The following is a 17,345-nucleotide window of genomic DNA, read 5'->3' on the forward strand; positions in this document are numbered from 1 at the left end:
TAAGAGTTTGTCAAAGTGTTAACCGTAGGAAGTAGGAAACTTTTGAATTGTATTCGTTAAGAAATGGTTCTTGGAAGGAGGTTCGGAGTCCTAGGCGAGAAGGTAGGTATCTTCTTAGTTTTAAAGCTATACCTGTTGGAGGTAAGTGTTATTGGTTTGTTTAACGGTGGTGACCTGGTTGCATCGTTCGATTGTATTGAGGAAAGCTTCTCTTACTTTCATTTACCACCAAAGTCTCGTCACTTTTACTGTAACCTTGTCCAGTTTAATGGTGGAGATTCGTTAGGTGTTGTTCGCATTCAAGGTGATTATTATGAGCTTTGGATATAGAAAGAAGATTTGTTGCTCTGGAATAGAGAGTTTAATGTCTCTCTTGGTGGTGCTGTTACTGAAGCACATGGGACTATATACGGTACATTCTTCTTTCTTCGTGGAATAGCTGGCAAGCCGGATGAGGTCAAACATCGTATAGTAGTTTACGATTGGAATAAGAAAGACTGCAAGGAACTTGGTATTGATAATTCTGACTTTGAAATCGATGTTTTCTGTTATGTTGAGAGCACCGTAGTGCTGCCCCATGGAAACACAATCTATGGATCCGGCTTTCTTAATGATCCTCCTGTCGTCTATACTCCTTCCGTCAACAAGGAGGACGAGGACGAGGATGAAGACGAGGGCGAGTATGAGGACAAGGGCACGAAGTTGGCTCTTGATGATTTTTATGAAAACGGATTCCGCATCCTTAATGGTATAGCGAAGGAGGAGGAGAAGCTGGTTGAGGCAAATGAGAACATGCCATCTGTATATAAATATCCCGTTTATGTATATAGGCAGTCTCCTTTTGACCCATCATACAAGGCTATTGGTCCCAATGTAGCTGCCTTTGGTGCAAAGATATTGACTGAAGGTGGGGTTAATATGGGGACTGGCAAACAGCATTCTGCATCAAGTATTATTTGTGCTAGTAAAAGTATTACAAGTGAAGCTGCACCGACTCCCCAGATTATAGGCCCTCAAGGTTTGGAGAAGAAGGGACAATCGTCAAACACATCCCTACTCGATTTGCAGAGAGAGAGGGAAGCCAAGCTTCACTCAGTTGATGAAGTTAAAATTACTGGATTCAACATATTTTCAGTTGAGCCGGGTTCAGGGCATACTATGGCAGTATTAAACAAAACCAACAGTGAGATGGTAAATGTTATCCTTATTGGGTCAATTCAAGTGTCTATGGTCTGAACAACTCCACTGGATTCGAGAACTCTCCTCCATGAGCAGGTGGATGTGTGAAGGTGGATTTGAATGGTCTGTATTGTATACTTAAGCTGAGCTTGCTGCTACTCTTTTATTTCCATTTAAGCTGAGGTTGCTGCTACTCTCTTAAATTGCTCTCAGTTTGTGTTGAAGAGATTTGTTTCTTCAAATTTCATTGTTATTATTGTTTCTTTGAAAAAAAAGATTTTGTCATGATCATTAATTTAAGATGCATGTTAAATATTTTTCATAATGCATTTAGTGAGTTTTGAACCCTGGTCATTTCTCTCAAAAAAAAAAAAAAAAAGAACCCTGGTCATTAAATATTTTTCATAGAAAAACGTGCAAAATAAGTATCTTATATATATATATATATAAAGATCATCTCCCAAATTAATATTGTTGTACGTGTACGATTTGCTTCTTAAACATCATGAAATTTTTATTTCTGAAAAACATATTCAATACATCTTAAATTAAAGATTTCAGAAAAAATCTTTAATTTAAGGTAGATTTAATCAAAATCGTATTTAGAATGAATACGTTTTTTTTTTTTCTTTATGTTGAATATACTATAATTTTTTTTCAAGTTTTTTGTATTAATTTTATTTTATTTACGATATCTACTTAATGATTTTATTTACATAGATTTTTATTTATAATCGGTTTTAGTGCAATTAAAGAGAAATAAATTTTAATAATTCATTTTACAACTCTTTACTTTTAAAAATAATAAAAAATAAATTTCGAATGAATAAGTTATGACAATTTAAAGTTTTAAAATACTTTTTTTCTCTTTCCTCGCTACTGTAATGACTAATGAGTGTTATTTTTCTCTTTAATGAAATATTTACTTTTTTTTCTATTATATTAATTTTATTTAGGTTAAGTACCAAATTCTCTCTATCGTTGGAGTCTCTATCGCGTACATATACAAGACCCTATAATCAGGGATAGAGTTGTTTACTACCTCAACATGGCAAAATCGCACCAAATACCCCCCCCCCCCTGCGTTTTAACACCGTTAGAAAAATTATTTTTTTTCTTTTTAATTAAGATGGGCCCCATCTCTCTCTCTCTCTCTCTCTCTCCTCAAGCATCCTTGCCGGCGAATAAGGCGGTGCAGATCCAGGGGTGCCACGTGGATGCCAAGGTGCACTGCGCCGTGTGCACAGACCTCTTCGAACTCGGATCCGAGGCCCGCGAGATGCCCTGCAAGCACATCTACCACCCCAACTGCATATTCCCGTGGCTCAACTCGTGCCCGGTCTGTTGCCACGAGTTGCCGGTCGATGAGGCGGGCGACGTTTCCGGTCGATCAGTCGTGGGGCTCTCGATTTGGAGCTTGCCCGGCGGCAACTTCGCAGTGGGGGGGTGGAGGGGTCGCTGCGGGAGGGAAGGGTGAGATGTCGGCGGTGTATTCGGATGTGGAAGGGAGTTAGCCTCATCGGTGGCCCGCCGAGGGGAATTGAGTGGGGGCCCCATGTACGGCGGAGGAGGGGCGGTGTTCTCTCGCACGGAAAGGATGCTCGAGGAGAGAGAGAGAGAGAGATGGGACCCATCTTAATTAAAAATAAAAAAAATATTTTTTCTAACGGCGTTTTAATGGTGTTAAAACGTGTAGGGGGAAAGGGGGGTATCTGGTGCGATTTGCCACGTTGAGCTAGTAAACAGCTCTAACCCTGACTATAGGGTCTTGTACGCGATAGGGACACCAACGATAGGGGAAAATTTAGTACTTAACCCATTTTATTTAGTTTTCGATTTTTTAGAGAAAAATAAGTAAATATCATGCCTTTGTGTTTACATATTGTTTTTAATTATAATAATTTAAATATAATAGAGGTGAAGGAACAAATATTGGTTCATTTTATAACTCTTTTCTAAAAATAATTTTTTTGTATTAATTTTAACCTAACTTTGTAGATGAATATATATATATATATATATATATATATATATATATATATATATATATATAGGGGTGGGCTACTGTGAGATCACATCTTAAAATAAGAAATAAGAGCAATTTTTAATGTATGAATTTTATGTAGAACACGTATGAATTCGCTGTATATAGGTATGAATTGTGAAAAATAATTTTTTGCTACCTTTAGGATTCGAACTCAGGACCTTCAATCCATCAAATAGGATTACGAATCAACCGTAGATCTTGATGATCTAAGGGCTGAAAATTATTCTTATTTTATATCTTAAGAAATGCTCTTATTTTAGCCTTTCCCTATATATATATATATATATATATATATATATATATATATATATATATATAGGGTTAGGTTCCGGTGGATCCCTATGCTTATAATAGATCCGTAGATCCAAATCTAGACCACACATTTATGACATATGGCGCATCAAGATGGTGACACGTGGCAAGGCATTTCAAGGCAAAATCTGGAGAGGGGTAAAATTGGAATGTAATTTTCGAAATTAAAAAAAAAATTAGATTTTCTCAAAATAGGTATATTTTAGATGCATAAAGTTTCATACGATAATGCATGAACTTTCATATAAAAATGCATAAAGTTTCATATAAAAATGCATAAGATTTCACCACACCCCAACCCCACCCCCCACACCCCTGAACCCCACCCCACCCCAGAACCCCACCCCAGAACCCCACCCCCCAATTTTTTTTTTAAATTGATTTTCTGACCACTGACCCACCCCTACCCCCCACCCCCCACCCCCACAAATTTTTTTTTTCTCAAAAACTGATTTTCTGACCACTGACCCCCCCACCCACCCACCCACCCCACCCCCAAATTTTTTTTTTTGAAAATCAGTTTTTAAAAAAATAAAAAAATAATTTTTTTTTTGGGGTGGGGGTGGGGGTGGGGGTGGGCGAGCAATCAGAAAATCAGTTTTTGAAAAAAAAATTTTGGGGGTGGGGGTGGGTGAGGGGTGGTGGGGGGGGTGGCGAAACTACCAGATTTATTAAAATGAAATGCATTTTTTGTATAAGTTTAATGCATTTTTATGTGAAAACTTTATGCATTTTTGTTTGATTTTATATGCATGTGAAACATGCCTATTTTTGGGGGGTGGTAATGGGGAGGGTTGGGGGGTGGTGTGGGCTGGATTGGGGGGTGGTATGGGGTGGGGTGGTGAAAATACCAAAACTGGAAAAATTAAATGCATTTTTCTGTTCAAAGTTATGCATTTCATGTGAAAACTTTATGCATCTTTGTGTGAAACTATATGCATCTAAAATATATCTATTTTGAGAAAATCTAAAAAATATATATATATTTTTTTAATTATTAAATCCGAAAATTACATTCCAATTTTACCCCTCCAGATTTTGCCTTGGAATGCTTGGAAGCTCCTTGCCACGTGTCACCATCTTGATGCGCCACATGTCATAAATGTGTGGTCAAGATTTGGATCTAGGGATCTATTATAAGCATTGGGATCTATATGATCTCATTCCTATATATATATATATATATAGGGTGCAGTTATTCCACAAACTCCTCTTAGTATATATATTAAGAACTAATCTTAACCTTAGATATTACTAATCTAACGGTTCAGATCTTGCAGTTAAGATTTCTATTTATTCATTTTAAGTAATTAAGTTATGCATGCGTTATTGAAAATGAGGGTACTATTGGAATGTGGTTTTGACGTATTAAATACAGAAAATTGGAATACAGTTCGTATTCCTTAAATAACGTTGTATTGATTGGGAATAAAGATTTGATGGCAGATGGATATCTCATAATTACTTGCGTGAATCAAAAAATAGAAAAGCTGCGAAATTAGGATTTAATGGTTGAATTAAATGAATATACAGCCTAAATCGAACTACCCCATTCAGACGATTCACAAACCCTCAAAATCATTTCTAAAAAAAAAAAGTGGACGAAATTGAAGAGGGTAACTAAGGCGGCGAACTAAGTCTTCTCGGCGCGGCGAAATTGTCAGTCGGTTCACAAACGAAGGCTTTTGAACATCGATTTCCATGGCTCATACTAAATCAAATCCACCCGGTGAGATTGTACTGCAAACAGAGGTTATCATTTTTTTTCGTGATTTTGTGCGAATTGTTCTGCATAGTATAGTATTTGCTATTTTTAGTATCCTTTTGAGTGAAATTGTACATGTTGTGGTGAGATCTGAAGTTTTTCTCATTTTTTAACAGTGGTATTATTATTTTTTTTCTTTTGTAGGGAAGCGTAAGAACAAAGTACAGGGGAAAGGTGTGACTGAGACATCTGATTTTGTGGAGAATAGTCCTCGAGTAACTAAAGGTAATTGTGCATGAACAATCTATTTTAGTTATATGAATAATGTTCATTTGTTGCACTAATAAATGTATGGACGAATATATGTACTAAAATGCATGAAGTAGGTTTGATAAGTGAATGAATATTGTATAGTATAGATGTCATTGTCGTTACATGGGTTAGCAAATTCAAAATTGTTAAATATCACTGTCATTAGTTACGTTAGTTAATTGAATATCATTTTGTTAAGCCATAATGCTGAAAGAGGTACTAAAAATTTTGTTTGGTATGAATTTCTAATTTAAATTAGAGCACATGATTCTGTGAAATTCTTGTGTGAATTTTATTGTAATCTGCATGAATAATTTGTATTCATTAGGATTTTAAGCGATCGTTACTTGGGGGTATGTTTAAATAATTTAATATGCAGTTCATTAGGATTTTATTTTAATTGAAATATGATTAGTTTGAATTATTGCTAAGGTGAATTTTTCTTTATGTATACTGTGAAGTTTGTACTGGAACACTTTAGTTGTCAAGTGTTAAAGCAAATTTTATTTATTTGAACAGGTGAGATTTTGAAGAGGAAGTTGAGTGAGACGTCGGGTAAAGATGTTGCTGGTAGTTCGGTTGCCGAACATGATTACAGAAAATATTCATACACTTACATAAATGTATTCATTCATTTTCTGTTGTATTCATTCATTTTCTGTAATCATGTGAAACGGTATGTATTTGTGCATGAATTTTCTGGTATGAAGATGTCACTATCAATAATTATAATGCTCAACGGTATAATGTATTTTATGCAATAAGATTCAATGAAGTATGTGACATAAATATAGTTAATAATAATGTGAATTGGTATTTGTTTGAACATGAATAATTTAATTTTGAGTTGTTATATATTCTTAAATGTCATTGCCATTTATTATACTGTGCAACGCTTGTTAATAATAATGTGAATTGGTATTTGTTTGAACATGACTAATTTAATTTTGAGTTGTTATACGTTCTTAAATGTCATTGCCATTTATTATATTGTGCAACGCTTGTTATGTTGGATAAGAACAGTATTCACGAAGTAATGGAGTCAAGTGCGAAGTTAGATTTTGAATCTCGTGTGGAGGCTGCAAATTCCAACGTCGACATCACTTTGCTTGGAAAGTGATTTATTATTTTTTGTTTTTCGACAATGGGCAAGAAACTTTTAGTTATTTTTGGGGTTTGAACAAAATTTATTTGTGTGACGAGTTTGGCGTAAACATTATACGGATGGGTTTTTGTGATCTCTTGTTATGAACAATAAATTTCATGAATAATTGAATGTTGGTTTATTGTCTTTTTTGGGATATACTTATTCTGAAAATTGGTTTATGGAATTGTTGGGTTTTGTTATCTATTGTTGTTATCCGGAATAATAATTTTCTGTAATTTGTGTATTTATAAATAATTTATGTAAATGTGTGATATATGTTCATAATCTGAACAAATATAATGTTCGTTCTTCATTTATTTAATCCGTCATTCTTTTGTTTTCATAAATTTTACAAATGGTACAACTATATATGTTATTTGAGCGTGCAAATTTATATGACTTTAATTACATAAATGGTTCATGTAAAATATGTCAGTGTATGTGAATTGAATGCAATCGTCAATAACACATTAAGCAAGTGCGTGAATATAATTCAATGGTGTGTGAATATTTGGGCTTAGCACAGTATACTGATGTATCATAATGCGAATACTACAATGGAACGAATATTTTAGTGTGTACGCATGAATAACTTGCAAACCAACGTGAATATGATGACAGATTAATTGTAACAGTTTCATGTATATATTTTCTATCACAACCTGTGTAAGATTTGAAGTTAAACTTTTTATTACTTCAAATTACTTCAAATTAGGCGATTAACAATAGAAAAATAATTAATAAATTTTGAATAAATCCGGTTACAATGAAGTTCATATAAAATTCGCGCAATACTTTGTATGATTCATAAAAAAATATAAGTGTTCATTCCATTTAAATATTTAGTCCTATGATTATATGTATATATTTGAATTTTGGTGTATGTGAGTATTATTCATAAAATTCGCGCAATATGTTTGCAGATTATAATGCTATGAATGATATTTTCCGTGAATCGATATAAAATTTGCACAACATAAAGAATATAGTGTGAATTGACTGTATACATATATGAATTTTTTTATTAACGCACAATTAGACTATGAAGATATTAATTTTATGATGAAGCAATATGAATACATCCTAAATGGACAAAACCACCATACAAGCAGAAAATGTCGTCTTAGGTTTTGAGATGACAGATAACGTGAAATAACAAGATTCCTACGTCAATTCACATAAAATATATTGACGTATGCATATGATTAATATATACTGATTCATTGTTCATCAAAATTTATAAGCTTGTTTATAGGTAATAATACACGAAAAACTATGAATTGATATACGAATCTTTCTGTAAACATTTATGAATTAAAAATATGTCAAATTCAGTACAATAATATCAATGATAGCATGAAAATCAGTGATGTATAATCGTCTACGCTTCAATATAATCACATATCTTCATTCTTCATATGAATGATTAGCATATTGTGAAATTTCATGAACAAATGTATTTTTTTTCTCTTTCTTGTTTGCGTGATTCTGAATAATAAAGAATTAATGTGATACGCACAGTATCTGTGATGGTATAACACATTCCTATAATTAAGGAAATGATATTTATTGAAAAACTAAAATTACCATTCTAACCTAATAGTGTATATGGCGTAAATATCAGTTATTAAAATGGGACAAGATCTGTCCGTTGATGATTGCAAATCCAATGGTTTATAGTGGTTCTTATTTTATATCCTAAATCTAGTTTTTATTTTAGCCTAACCCTATATATATATATATATATATATATATATATTAAAAATATAATTTCAAATGTTATTTTTTATATATATTTGTGTATTAATAATTATTTATTTGTTTATTATGATGCGTAACTTTGATGAATAATTATGTATAATGGTAATTTTTCAAAGAGTTAATATATAGAAGTGTTCATTTTCATATTGTAAAATTAAAATCTAACCTATAAAATAAAAATATTAAAAAATTGCCAATTTCTGAGCAAAAGTACAAAATTTCCCCTAACATTAAAATATAAAAATTTAGTCACTCATCCCAAAGCTAAAAAAAAAAAAAATTACTGCCCCCTACCCTGCTCCAACACCCCCCCCCCCTCCCCCAAGCCTTTTTTTATACTTCTCCACCCCCTACCCACCGCCCACCCCGACCACCCACTCCCAAGCCGATTTTTTTTTTAACTTCTCCACCCCTCCAAGCCAAATTTTTTTTTATTACTTGCCCACCCCTATGAAATTATTAATGTTTTTGAATTTACAATTAGATCTATGAATTCACAACTTAATGTTCTTGAATTCACAACTTAATGTTCTTAAATTCACGACCACATCTTGAATTCACAACTTAATATTCTTGAATTCACAACCAGATCTATGAATTCACAACCAAAATACATTCTAGTTTTAGTTGTGAATTCAAACTTTAAAAATTCAAATTCACAACTACTTGAATTCATAATCAAAATAAATTCTGATTGTGAATTAAATTCCGATTGTGAATTCGACTGGTTGTAAATTCACAATCAAAAAATTCTAATTGTGATGTGAATTAAATTTTGGTTGTGAATTCACAACCAAAAAATTCTGATTGTGAATTCGACTGGTTGTGAAATTCGCGAAGTTTTAAAGGGGTGACGTTTAAAGGGTAAAATGGTAACAGTGACCATTTTTTAATTTTTTTTTATATATGTTAGAGGAAATTTTTTAATTTTACTAAAATAAATAGACTATTTTCAAAATCCACTCTTTTTCAAATTCAGGGTTTTATTGAGTAATTGATGTGAATTATTTTATTTATTTTAAAAATATATCATTTAATTTCGATGCTCACGGTGCATCGCATGGAAGAATGTACTAGTTGTTTATAAAAAAGAACCTTTCCAATCACCTAGGGGCAGAATCTGATACCCGAGACATGGATTATATCAGAATATGCTCAAAAACTGAATAAATCCAACAAGATTTTACTCTACTGGGTAAAAGTAAAACCGACTGGTTTTCATCTTTGCAACTACCTTTATGCCTTAGAATCCAATAACAATAATACCTTGTACATCAAAATCAATACTACCATATTTGCTTTTATGAACAGATGTGATTATGTTTCCTACTTAGAGAGCTTCTTGCTCAAATCTTGCCATCTTCGAGAGCTGATCGACTGCCTCGACCAAGTGGTCGAGACGAGCCACAAACTCTATGAGCAGAGTGGTGAAAGTCTCAAGCGACAGAGTAGCGGTGCTCTCTAGTTGTTTCATCCTTGGCATATTTTCTGAACTGGAATTCCCTCCGTCTTCGAAAGCATCAACTTCTCTCGATGGCCACGAATGCAGCCTTCTCGATTGCTTCCTCATCATCTCATGATAGCCACAGGATTCCTCATGCAGTGGCTGGAATGGGAGGTCAGAGCTCTGCTCGAGATCAGCCACGTGGCTCGACAGATTGGAGAAGGTCGAAGAGAGCGCATGGGAGAGCCTCGAGTGTGTCTTGGATGAAGTAGTATCGTGATGAGACGTGAGGAGGCACGAGTGCATGTCAAGTGCGTGTTGGAGCCTCTCTGCAGAGCTGTGAACCCTTTTGAGGAGGCGAGTTTTGAGGCTTCGCTGCATGTTGGATATGTCCGTTCCCAGGCAACGGACTAGCTCTGCTGCCTCGCTTGCTGCATCCTCGATCTCCTTCTGGAACGCGACTCTCAGGCTAGGTGGCGCCTAGACAGGGTGAGTAGAAGAAGCATGTCACATGAAATTTGATTAATTTTGTTTTTTTGCTTTGGACTAATCAATGCTACTGACTAGGTTCATATGTCTTGTCTTAGCAGAATATATCTATCATGAAACAGCTCATGAGTAGAGATATGATTCTTTGGAGAATAATCAGAAAGGTATGTATCAATATTCAACAATATGCATATATGTGCTGATTCTTTCCAAACTTTTCTGCTGTTTCAGTGAAGAAAACACTAAGAGTCTAGTATAAATGATGCATATAAAACAGATTCTGTAGCCCACAAGCACTAGGTTCACATAGTTGTTTGTGCAGTTGAATTAATACAGAGAAATGGTGGCTGATAAGCATACAGACCTGAATTTCTGAATGTAGAACACCATGAAGAGCCATGACCTCATAGGTACAATATCTGAGGACTGCACCAACCTTGACATATTCTGACCATGGATAAAAGATGTGCATAAACCTACCATGGGGCGGCTCCCATTTCGCCGAACTTGCCTGAAATAAACAATAAACATAAACAAAGAGAAAAATATGAAATATAGTTTCTTTCTGTGTTGAATGACAGCATAAAGATAGTAGTAAGTAGTACCAGGGATTCTAGTTTAGCTGAGGAGTTCAATGTGGATCGACACTTTCGATATGCAGGTTCATCAGGGAAGTCATCCATCACAGTCTTTGTAAACTCGGGATGTTCGGATCCATCGTCCTTCAAATACTTCCCCACACACTCTGAAGAAAATCACCAAGTGAAATGAGAAAACAATGATCATTAAACTTTGATTTATTCTTGAATTTTGTTGAATTCCTTACCTTGAAGAGCATCAGCTAGAGAGGCAAAGTGGCTGACAATCTCCTTGTGCAAGAGCTCCCCAGCCCATATAGGGAAGATGAGCACATTGACTGCCACTGCAACTATTGCTCCAATGGCGATTGAGTAGAGACGGTCCATGGCTGTCATGATGGGGTTGCCCATACGATATCCAGAAACTATGATCAAGCAGTAGGTGAAAAGGATGACTCGGAATCCATACTCATATGGCACTAAAGATGGCCATAGCTTCATAAAGGATGTCACAGTTCCTGCGTTGTTCAAGCATCGTGGCCTTAGTAAAGGCACAAGATAAAGGATTGGGAATCTTTAGATATGCAAGATTGAGCTCTTCTTACCAACAATGAAGATGCTGAAGCCAATTATAATAGGCTCAGCAGTTCGCCCTGCTTTCAAGGCTAGCTCTGCTATGGCAATGGCCAAGGCTCCGGCGAGCAGGCTGCCTAGTGCTCTGTTGAATCCTCTGTTGAAAGTGGCACCTTCACACATAACGCCCGAGATTCTTGAGGTGAGTTTATCGTTATATTGAACTGTGATTGTGTGTATAATATGCATAGTAGCTAGTTTTGCTTGCACGTACCAACGGTGTATTCAAACATGATGGCAACGGTGAGGATGGACCAGATAATGCTGGTGCCGAAAACTTGGTAAGGCGCTCTGCATAGTATCAGAAGAGATACGAGAAGAACAGCAATCCCCACTTTGAGTGAAAATGTCACTCTGTTGCTATCTTCTTTGCAAAACTCCCACACTCTCATAATGAAGTTTTTGCAGCTGAATTTCTCATCACTACTATTCTTGCTAGCTTCTGATGCTTTTTTCTCATTGCTGATAGGAGGGATGCTGATCTCAATGCTACCTTTCACGCCATTCATTCTCCAACCGGACCTTTGTTGATGATGATGATCAGAAACAACGGGTGAGTGAAACTTTATAAGGTGAAAAATGGGGGAGATGAGTGTGATTTAAAGAGGGGGATTTTGGCTAAGTGGTTGATGCAACTCGATGAGGCAAGCAGGATATGATATATGGAAAAAAAAATAGAATAATACAGCAATAATAGAAGAAAAGATGGAGCTAAACACTTGGATAAAGAAGATGCTTAAACCTCAATAATGTGGCATAAATGGAGAATTAGAATCTATAAAATATTGCAGACCTTGCATGCTTCATTGTCTATGCTCTTCATACTATCTTTCTTATGTCACTCGTAACGAAAAGAGATCCGCATTGACAACATACGTAACTGGCCGCTCTAGCCTCTAGTCTACAGATCAAGAACAAAAATAGAGTGTTTTTTTTTGTGCTTTATTTTGTAGTTTTGTGATGCAAAAGTAGTCATTGGCTGAATAATAAAAATATACCTTTACCATTGCAGTGAATAATATCTAGAACCAGGCCACTGAGGCCTGTGAGAAACAGGATTACGACGTTGCTTATTGCTCCAAAACCTAATAATTCAGTTACAAAATGCATGCTATGCAGCAAGTTGCTGCAATCATAGAAATTTGGAATATGTTTCATTCCTCCAACAACACTCCTTTTGTCAATAAGCATTTGATGTTTGTGTGTTAATCCTATCCTCACAATAATTCTATCTTCCCCAACTATTCGTCCGCGTTATCCGAAATTCTTACTGTATTCCTAGAAATAATTGAATATGAGCACATATTCATTGAAAAAAACAAAAAACAAAACTGATAATGAAGATTATGGAGAGTGACTGAGATAGCATATGATTTTGACTAGATATATAGGTTGTTATTTTGGTATAGATTTGAGCATTTGGTATATATTTTTGGATGACTGATGCTGCCTTTGAGTTGAACACATTAATTCTGTGTTAATATTGTGTTTAAATTAAGGCATCAGATACATATGATGAGGTATATATACTCAAATTTTCTTGTTTTGGGGCTCTGACTAACCACACAACAGCACAACAGAACATATTCTGCTGCCTCGGATTTCCTTTCACAAAATTACACTTCCCAAATTCATTAACCTCTTCTTTTTTTGACTAGGAATAAATGAAATAAGGAGCATCAATCAAGCAAAGGGACTGTATGATGATCATATTCTATCAATTTCAACAAATATGGCTTTCTTTGCTTCAAATCTAAACCTATTTTACGTATTAACCGCGGATTCATGCATCAGCTGCATGAATTGGATGATATGGGAGGTTGTTGGTTCCATTGTGTTTTTGAAGGTGCATGAATTGAGGACCACTTGGATCTTGTGAGTTTGGTAGCAACCGTGTTACCATGTCATGTCTATTCCTTACTATTTACATGTGTATATATGTAATTCACTTAGCACTAGTATACTAGGATTCAGATTACTCCAAAGCTTCTTATTGGTTAAACAGTTATGTAAGAGCTAAATTTTCAATCAATTTGTATTATGTATTTAAGAGATAAGTTTGCAACAAGCGTTTGTAGTCCAACGGTTAGGATAATTGCCTTCCAAGCAATAGACCCGGGTTCGACTCCCGGCAAACGCATACAGCATTTCTTTTCAAGTTCTACTTTTATCGTCAACTTTTTCTTCAGTTGGGGATGGGACTTTTAAAAATCTAACACTTGTAAATTTCTTTTTAGTTCTAGTTTTATTATTCAGAGTCAATTTGCTGTTGATTTATAGAGATATTATTTGAATATTGTCGGCTATTAGTGGATATTGTTGAATTATTATTTTGTTTTTTGTTACTTAATGGTATGAAATATTAATGAAAATTAGTTAGAATTTTTGTGGAGATGGAACGATTTAAAAAAAAACATGTAGAGGTGGCTCTTTCATTGCTTCTAATGTCCCTATTGTTGAAGCGCAAGAGGAAGTTGAATTAAATATAGATGAAATTATTAGTGATCCTGAATTAAGAAAACTAATTGAGCAGTTTGATATTGCTATTCGAGATCAAGTACGAAGAGAGTTCTTGTCTATGAGACTGTGTCAGCTAGTTGGACATTTATATCCAAAAACAACTCCGTAATTTCATAATATTTGTACGGTATGATCCTCAATTTTCTATAATTACCGATTTGGGAAGTCTTGCTCGGTAAATGGTTAAAAGTGACAATCATTTGATTTTTCAATTGGTTTATCAGATGATTGAGTTGACATTGGTTTTACCGTAGTCATTGCTTCTATTGATAGAGCATTTTTTGCAATGAAGATTGTCAAGAGTGATTTGCGAAATCATATGAATGATGAATGGATGAATAACAGTTTGATCGTGTACATTGAGAGATTTTTTCAACAATTGATAACTAGAAGATATTGCAACGTTCTCAATCGATGAGTACACGTCGTAGTCAATTGTCATTGCTTTCTCAAATAGAAACAACTAATTTACCAAGTATTTATTCATAATTAATTTATTTGTAATGTATTGAAATTATATAATCTATGAAAATATTGTTTATCATTATTGTATTTGTTTTTTTTTTTCAAGTAAAAATACATAAAATGTACGAAATATCACAAAAAAATAAAAATGGAACCTTGTTAAAGTTCAGCCCCCAATATAAATTTCTGACTCCGCCAATATAAATTAGTTGTCGCATATAATTAATTAGGCATTTCCTCAGTTGATGCAATAACCGAATAAAGTTAAACAGCCTTAAAAAATGAAATATCATGAATCATCTCAATCTATCCATCATTTATCCAAGGATTAAGTAGACTTTATTACTCGATATTTAAGCCGAGCTGCAAAAATGATACGACCTTGAAATATTCTAAAAAAAGTCATAATTTGTTATTTGTTGTAAATATATCTTCTAGATATATATCTTATGTGTGTTGACCAAGAAATCTCCCTAAAACCCTAGCTTCCTACTTGTATAAATAGAGGTCTTTGGCCCTCATATGTAATACGCTCAATACATATTATATTCTCTATTCTCTCTAGTTTATAACACGTTATCAGCACGATAGTTCTAGTTCTCTCATCTCCCTTCGATTGTAGAAAGGTAATTCTATTTTATTTTTGTGTCATCAATATGTGTCAATTTTATGTGAATCATATAAGAGTGTAGTTAATTAAATAACTTCATCTCTATTTGATTTTACGAAAATCTCTATTTGATTTTACGAAATTCTCATATTATGTATATTTTTATTGAAGAAGTTTTAGGATTTTGATGACTTGATAATCGAGAAACTTATTTTGAGATTTAAGGGATAGAATCTGCTTTATTTGATTAATTGATTTCATAATTTACGAATTTAATCTTATTAACGGTCTATTTAATCAGTTGTATGATTTTATCCAATATAAGGCTTAATCCATGTATTCTGGATCCCCAATTTGAAGATTAAAGTATCATAGAAATTTGCTTATGATATTTTTGTTACTAAATTTATTTACAGGAGTATTTTAGATCTACAGAATAAACACTGTCCTTGATTATGCACATTCATCACCAATGGTCGTTAGATCTATTGATACTAAGAAATTTTTATTTCGACCAATTGAAGAGGGTGAAACAATACTTGGTCCTGAAGTACCATATTTAAGTGTAATTGGAGCGTTGACTTATCTGGCTAATAATACTATTCCAGATATAGCTTTTTCTGTCAATCTTCTAGCAAGATTTGTTGCACCCACTTTGAGACATTGGAATGGTATTAAGCACATTCTACATTATCTAAAGGGGTACCATTGACCTTGAATTATATTATCAAGAAAAATCTGATAATACTCTAGTGGGGTACTCGGATGCAGGATTTTTATCCGATCCACATGAAGCTAAGTCAAAAACTAGATACGTTTCACATGTGGTGGAACTACTACATCATGGAAATCTGTGAAGCAAACCTTGACTGCAACATCCTCAAATCATTCTGAAATCATTGCAATCCACGAAACAAGTCGAGAATGTGTATGGTTGAGAAATGTGACGAGTCATATCCAAGATTCGTGCGGGTTAGCTTCATCAAAGGCCAAACTAACTGTTTAATATGAAGACAATGCTGCTTGTATCGCGCAACTCAAGGAAGGATACATCAAAGGTAATAGGACGAAGCATATTTCTCCCAAACTCTTCTATACACACGACCTTCAAAAAGGATGGCGATATCGACGTTCAACAAATTCGCTCAAGTGATAATCTAGCGGACTTATTCACCAAGGCATTACCAACATCGACATTCAAAAAGTTGGTACACGAGATCGGCATGCGTCGACTCAAATATATTCAATGATTTCAAGTTCAGGGGAAGCAGTTGTACTCTTTTTCGTTCGACTAGGTTTTGTCCCATTGGGTTTTCCTGGCAAGGTTTTAATGAGGCAACATTTTTGTTTTAGGAATTGGTCAATCAAGGGGAAGTATTGTAAATATATCTTCTAGATATATATCTTATGTGTGTTGACCAAGTAATTTCCCTAAAACTCTAGCTTCCTACTTGTATAAATAGAGGCCTTTGGCCCTCATATTGAATACGCTCAATACATATTATATTCTCTATTCTCTCGTTTCTCTATAGTTTATAACATTATTGTAATTTGTAAAATTAAATTTCCCACATGTTGTTTCTTAGTTAAATTTTAGAATCTGATTTCTAGCTCAAAGATCGTGGAAACCCAAACATAGAAACCTAAACACCAATTATTGGGTGCGGCGGTCGCACAGCCGTGCGACGGGTTGACCCGCGCCCCAAACTCGCGCTTCTGACCCGAAACCCTGACCCGCGTAGATTTGACCCGCGCTCCCAATTATTACATTTGTTTATAATAGCTGTTACTTTTAATAAGTATAATATATACATTTGTTAGCATAAATATATATTTATGTTAATATAAGTAGTTAATATCAATATTGTGAAAAATGTAATATTTTAAAAACATTATCTTTCTTTATAACAATAATAATTACTTTTTATTATAACAATAATTAATTTTTATTACAACAATAATTACAATTAATATAATATTTTTGAAAAAATATTACAATTCTCCATATCAAATATTACTTTTTATTATAACAATGATTACTTTTAATAACCATAAATAATTACATATTATTTGATCAAATAATTATTATCGTAAGAAAAAGTAATTATTGATGTGTATAATGCTTTATATTGAATAAATGTAA

General features: G+C 34.1%; 1 protein-coding gene, 1 long non-coding RNA gene and 1 other non-coding gene across 3 annotated transcripts; 2 read left to right on the forward strand and 1 right to left on the reverse strand.

The window, feature by feature from the left end:
* Positions 1 to 9,626: 9,626 nt before the first annotated feature.
* On the reverse strand, positions 9,627 to 12,293 carry LOC131018011 (aluminum-activated malate transporter 9-like). The gene is made up of 6 exons (XM_057946759.1): positions 11,822 to 12,293; positions 11,580 to 11,720; positions 11,223 to 11,492; positions 11,002 to 11,141; positions 10,761 to 10,907; positions 9,627 to 10,387 (listed from the first exon to the last, which is right to left on the reverse strand). The coding sequence occupies exons 1-6, from the start codon at positions 12,114 to 12,116 to the stop codon at positions 9,794 to 9,796; spliced, it is 1,587 nt and encodes a 528-aa protein (XP_057802742.1). The 5' UTR covers positions 12,117 to 12,293; the 3' UTR covers positions 9,627 to 9,793.
* Positions 12,075 to 13,657, forward strand: LOC131018012 (uncharacterized). The gene is made up of 2 exons (XR_009099979.1): positions 12,075 to 12,160; positions 13,266 to 13,657. It is a non-coding gene; the product is annotated as an uncharacterized LOC131018012 (long non-coding RNA).
* Positions 13,658 to 13,675: 18 nt separating this feature from the next.
* On the forward strand, positions 13,676 to 13,747 carry TRNAG-UCC (transfer RNA glycine (anticodon UCC)). Its single transcript has one exon. It is a non-coding gene; the product is annotated as a tRNA-Gly (tRNA).
* Positions 13,748 to 17,345: the final 3,598 nt, after the last annotated feature.

The sequence above is a fragment of the Salvia miltiorrhiza genome, chromosome 3 (assembly GCF_028751815.1).
Source record: "Salvia miltiorrhiza cultivar Shanhuang (shh) chromosome 3, IMPLAD_Smil_shh, whole genome shotgun sequence".
Classification (NCBI taxonomy): domain Eukaryota; kingdom Viridiplantae; phylum Streptophyta; class Magnoliopsida; order Lamiales; family Lamiaceae; genus Salvia; species Salvia miltiorrhiza.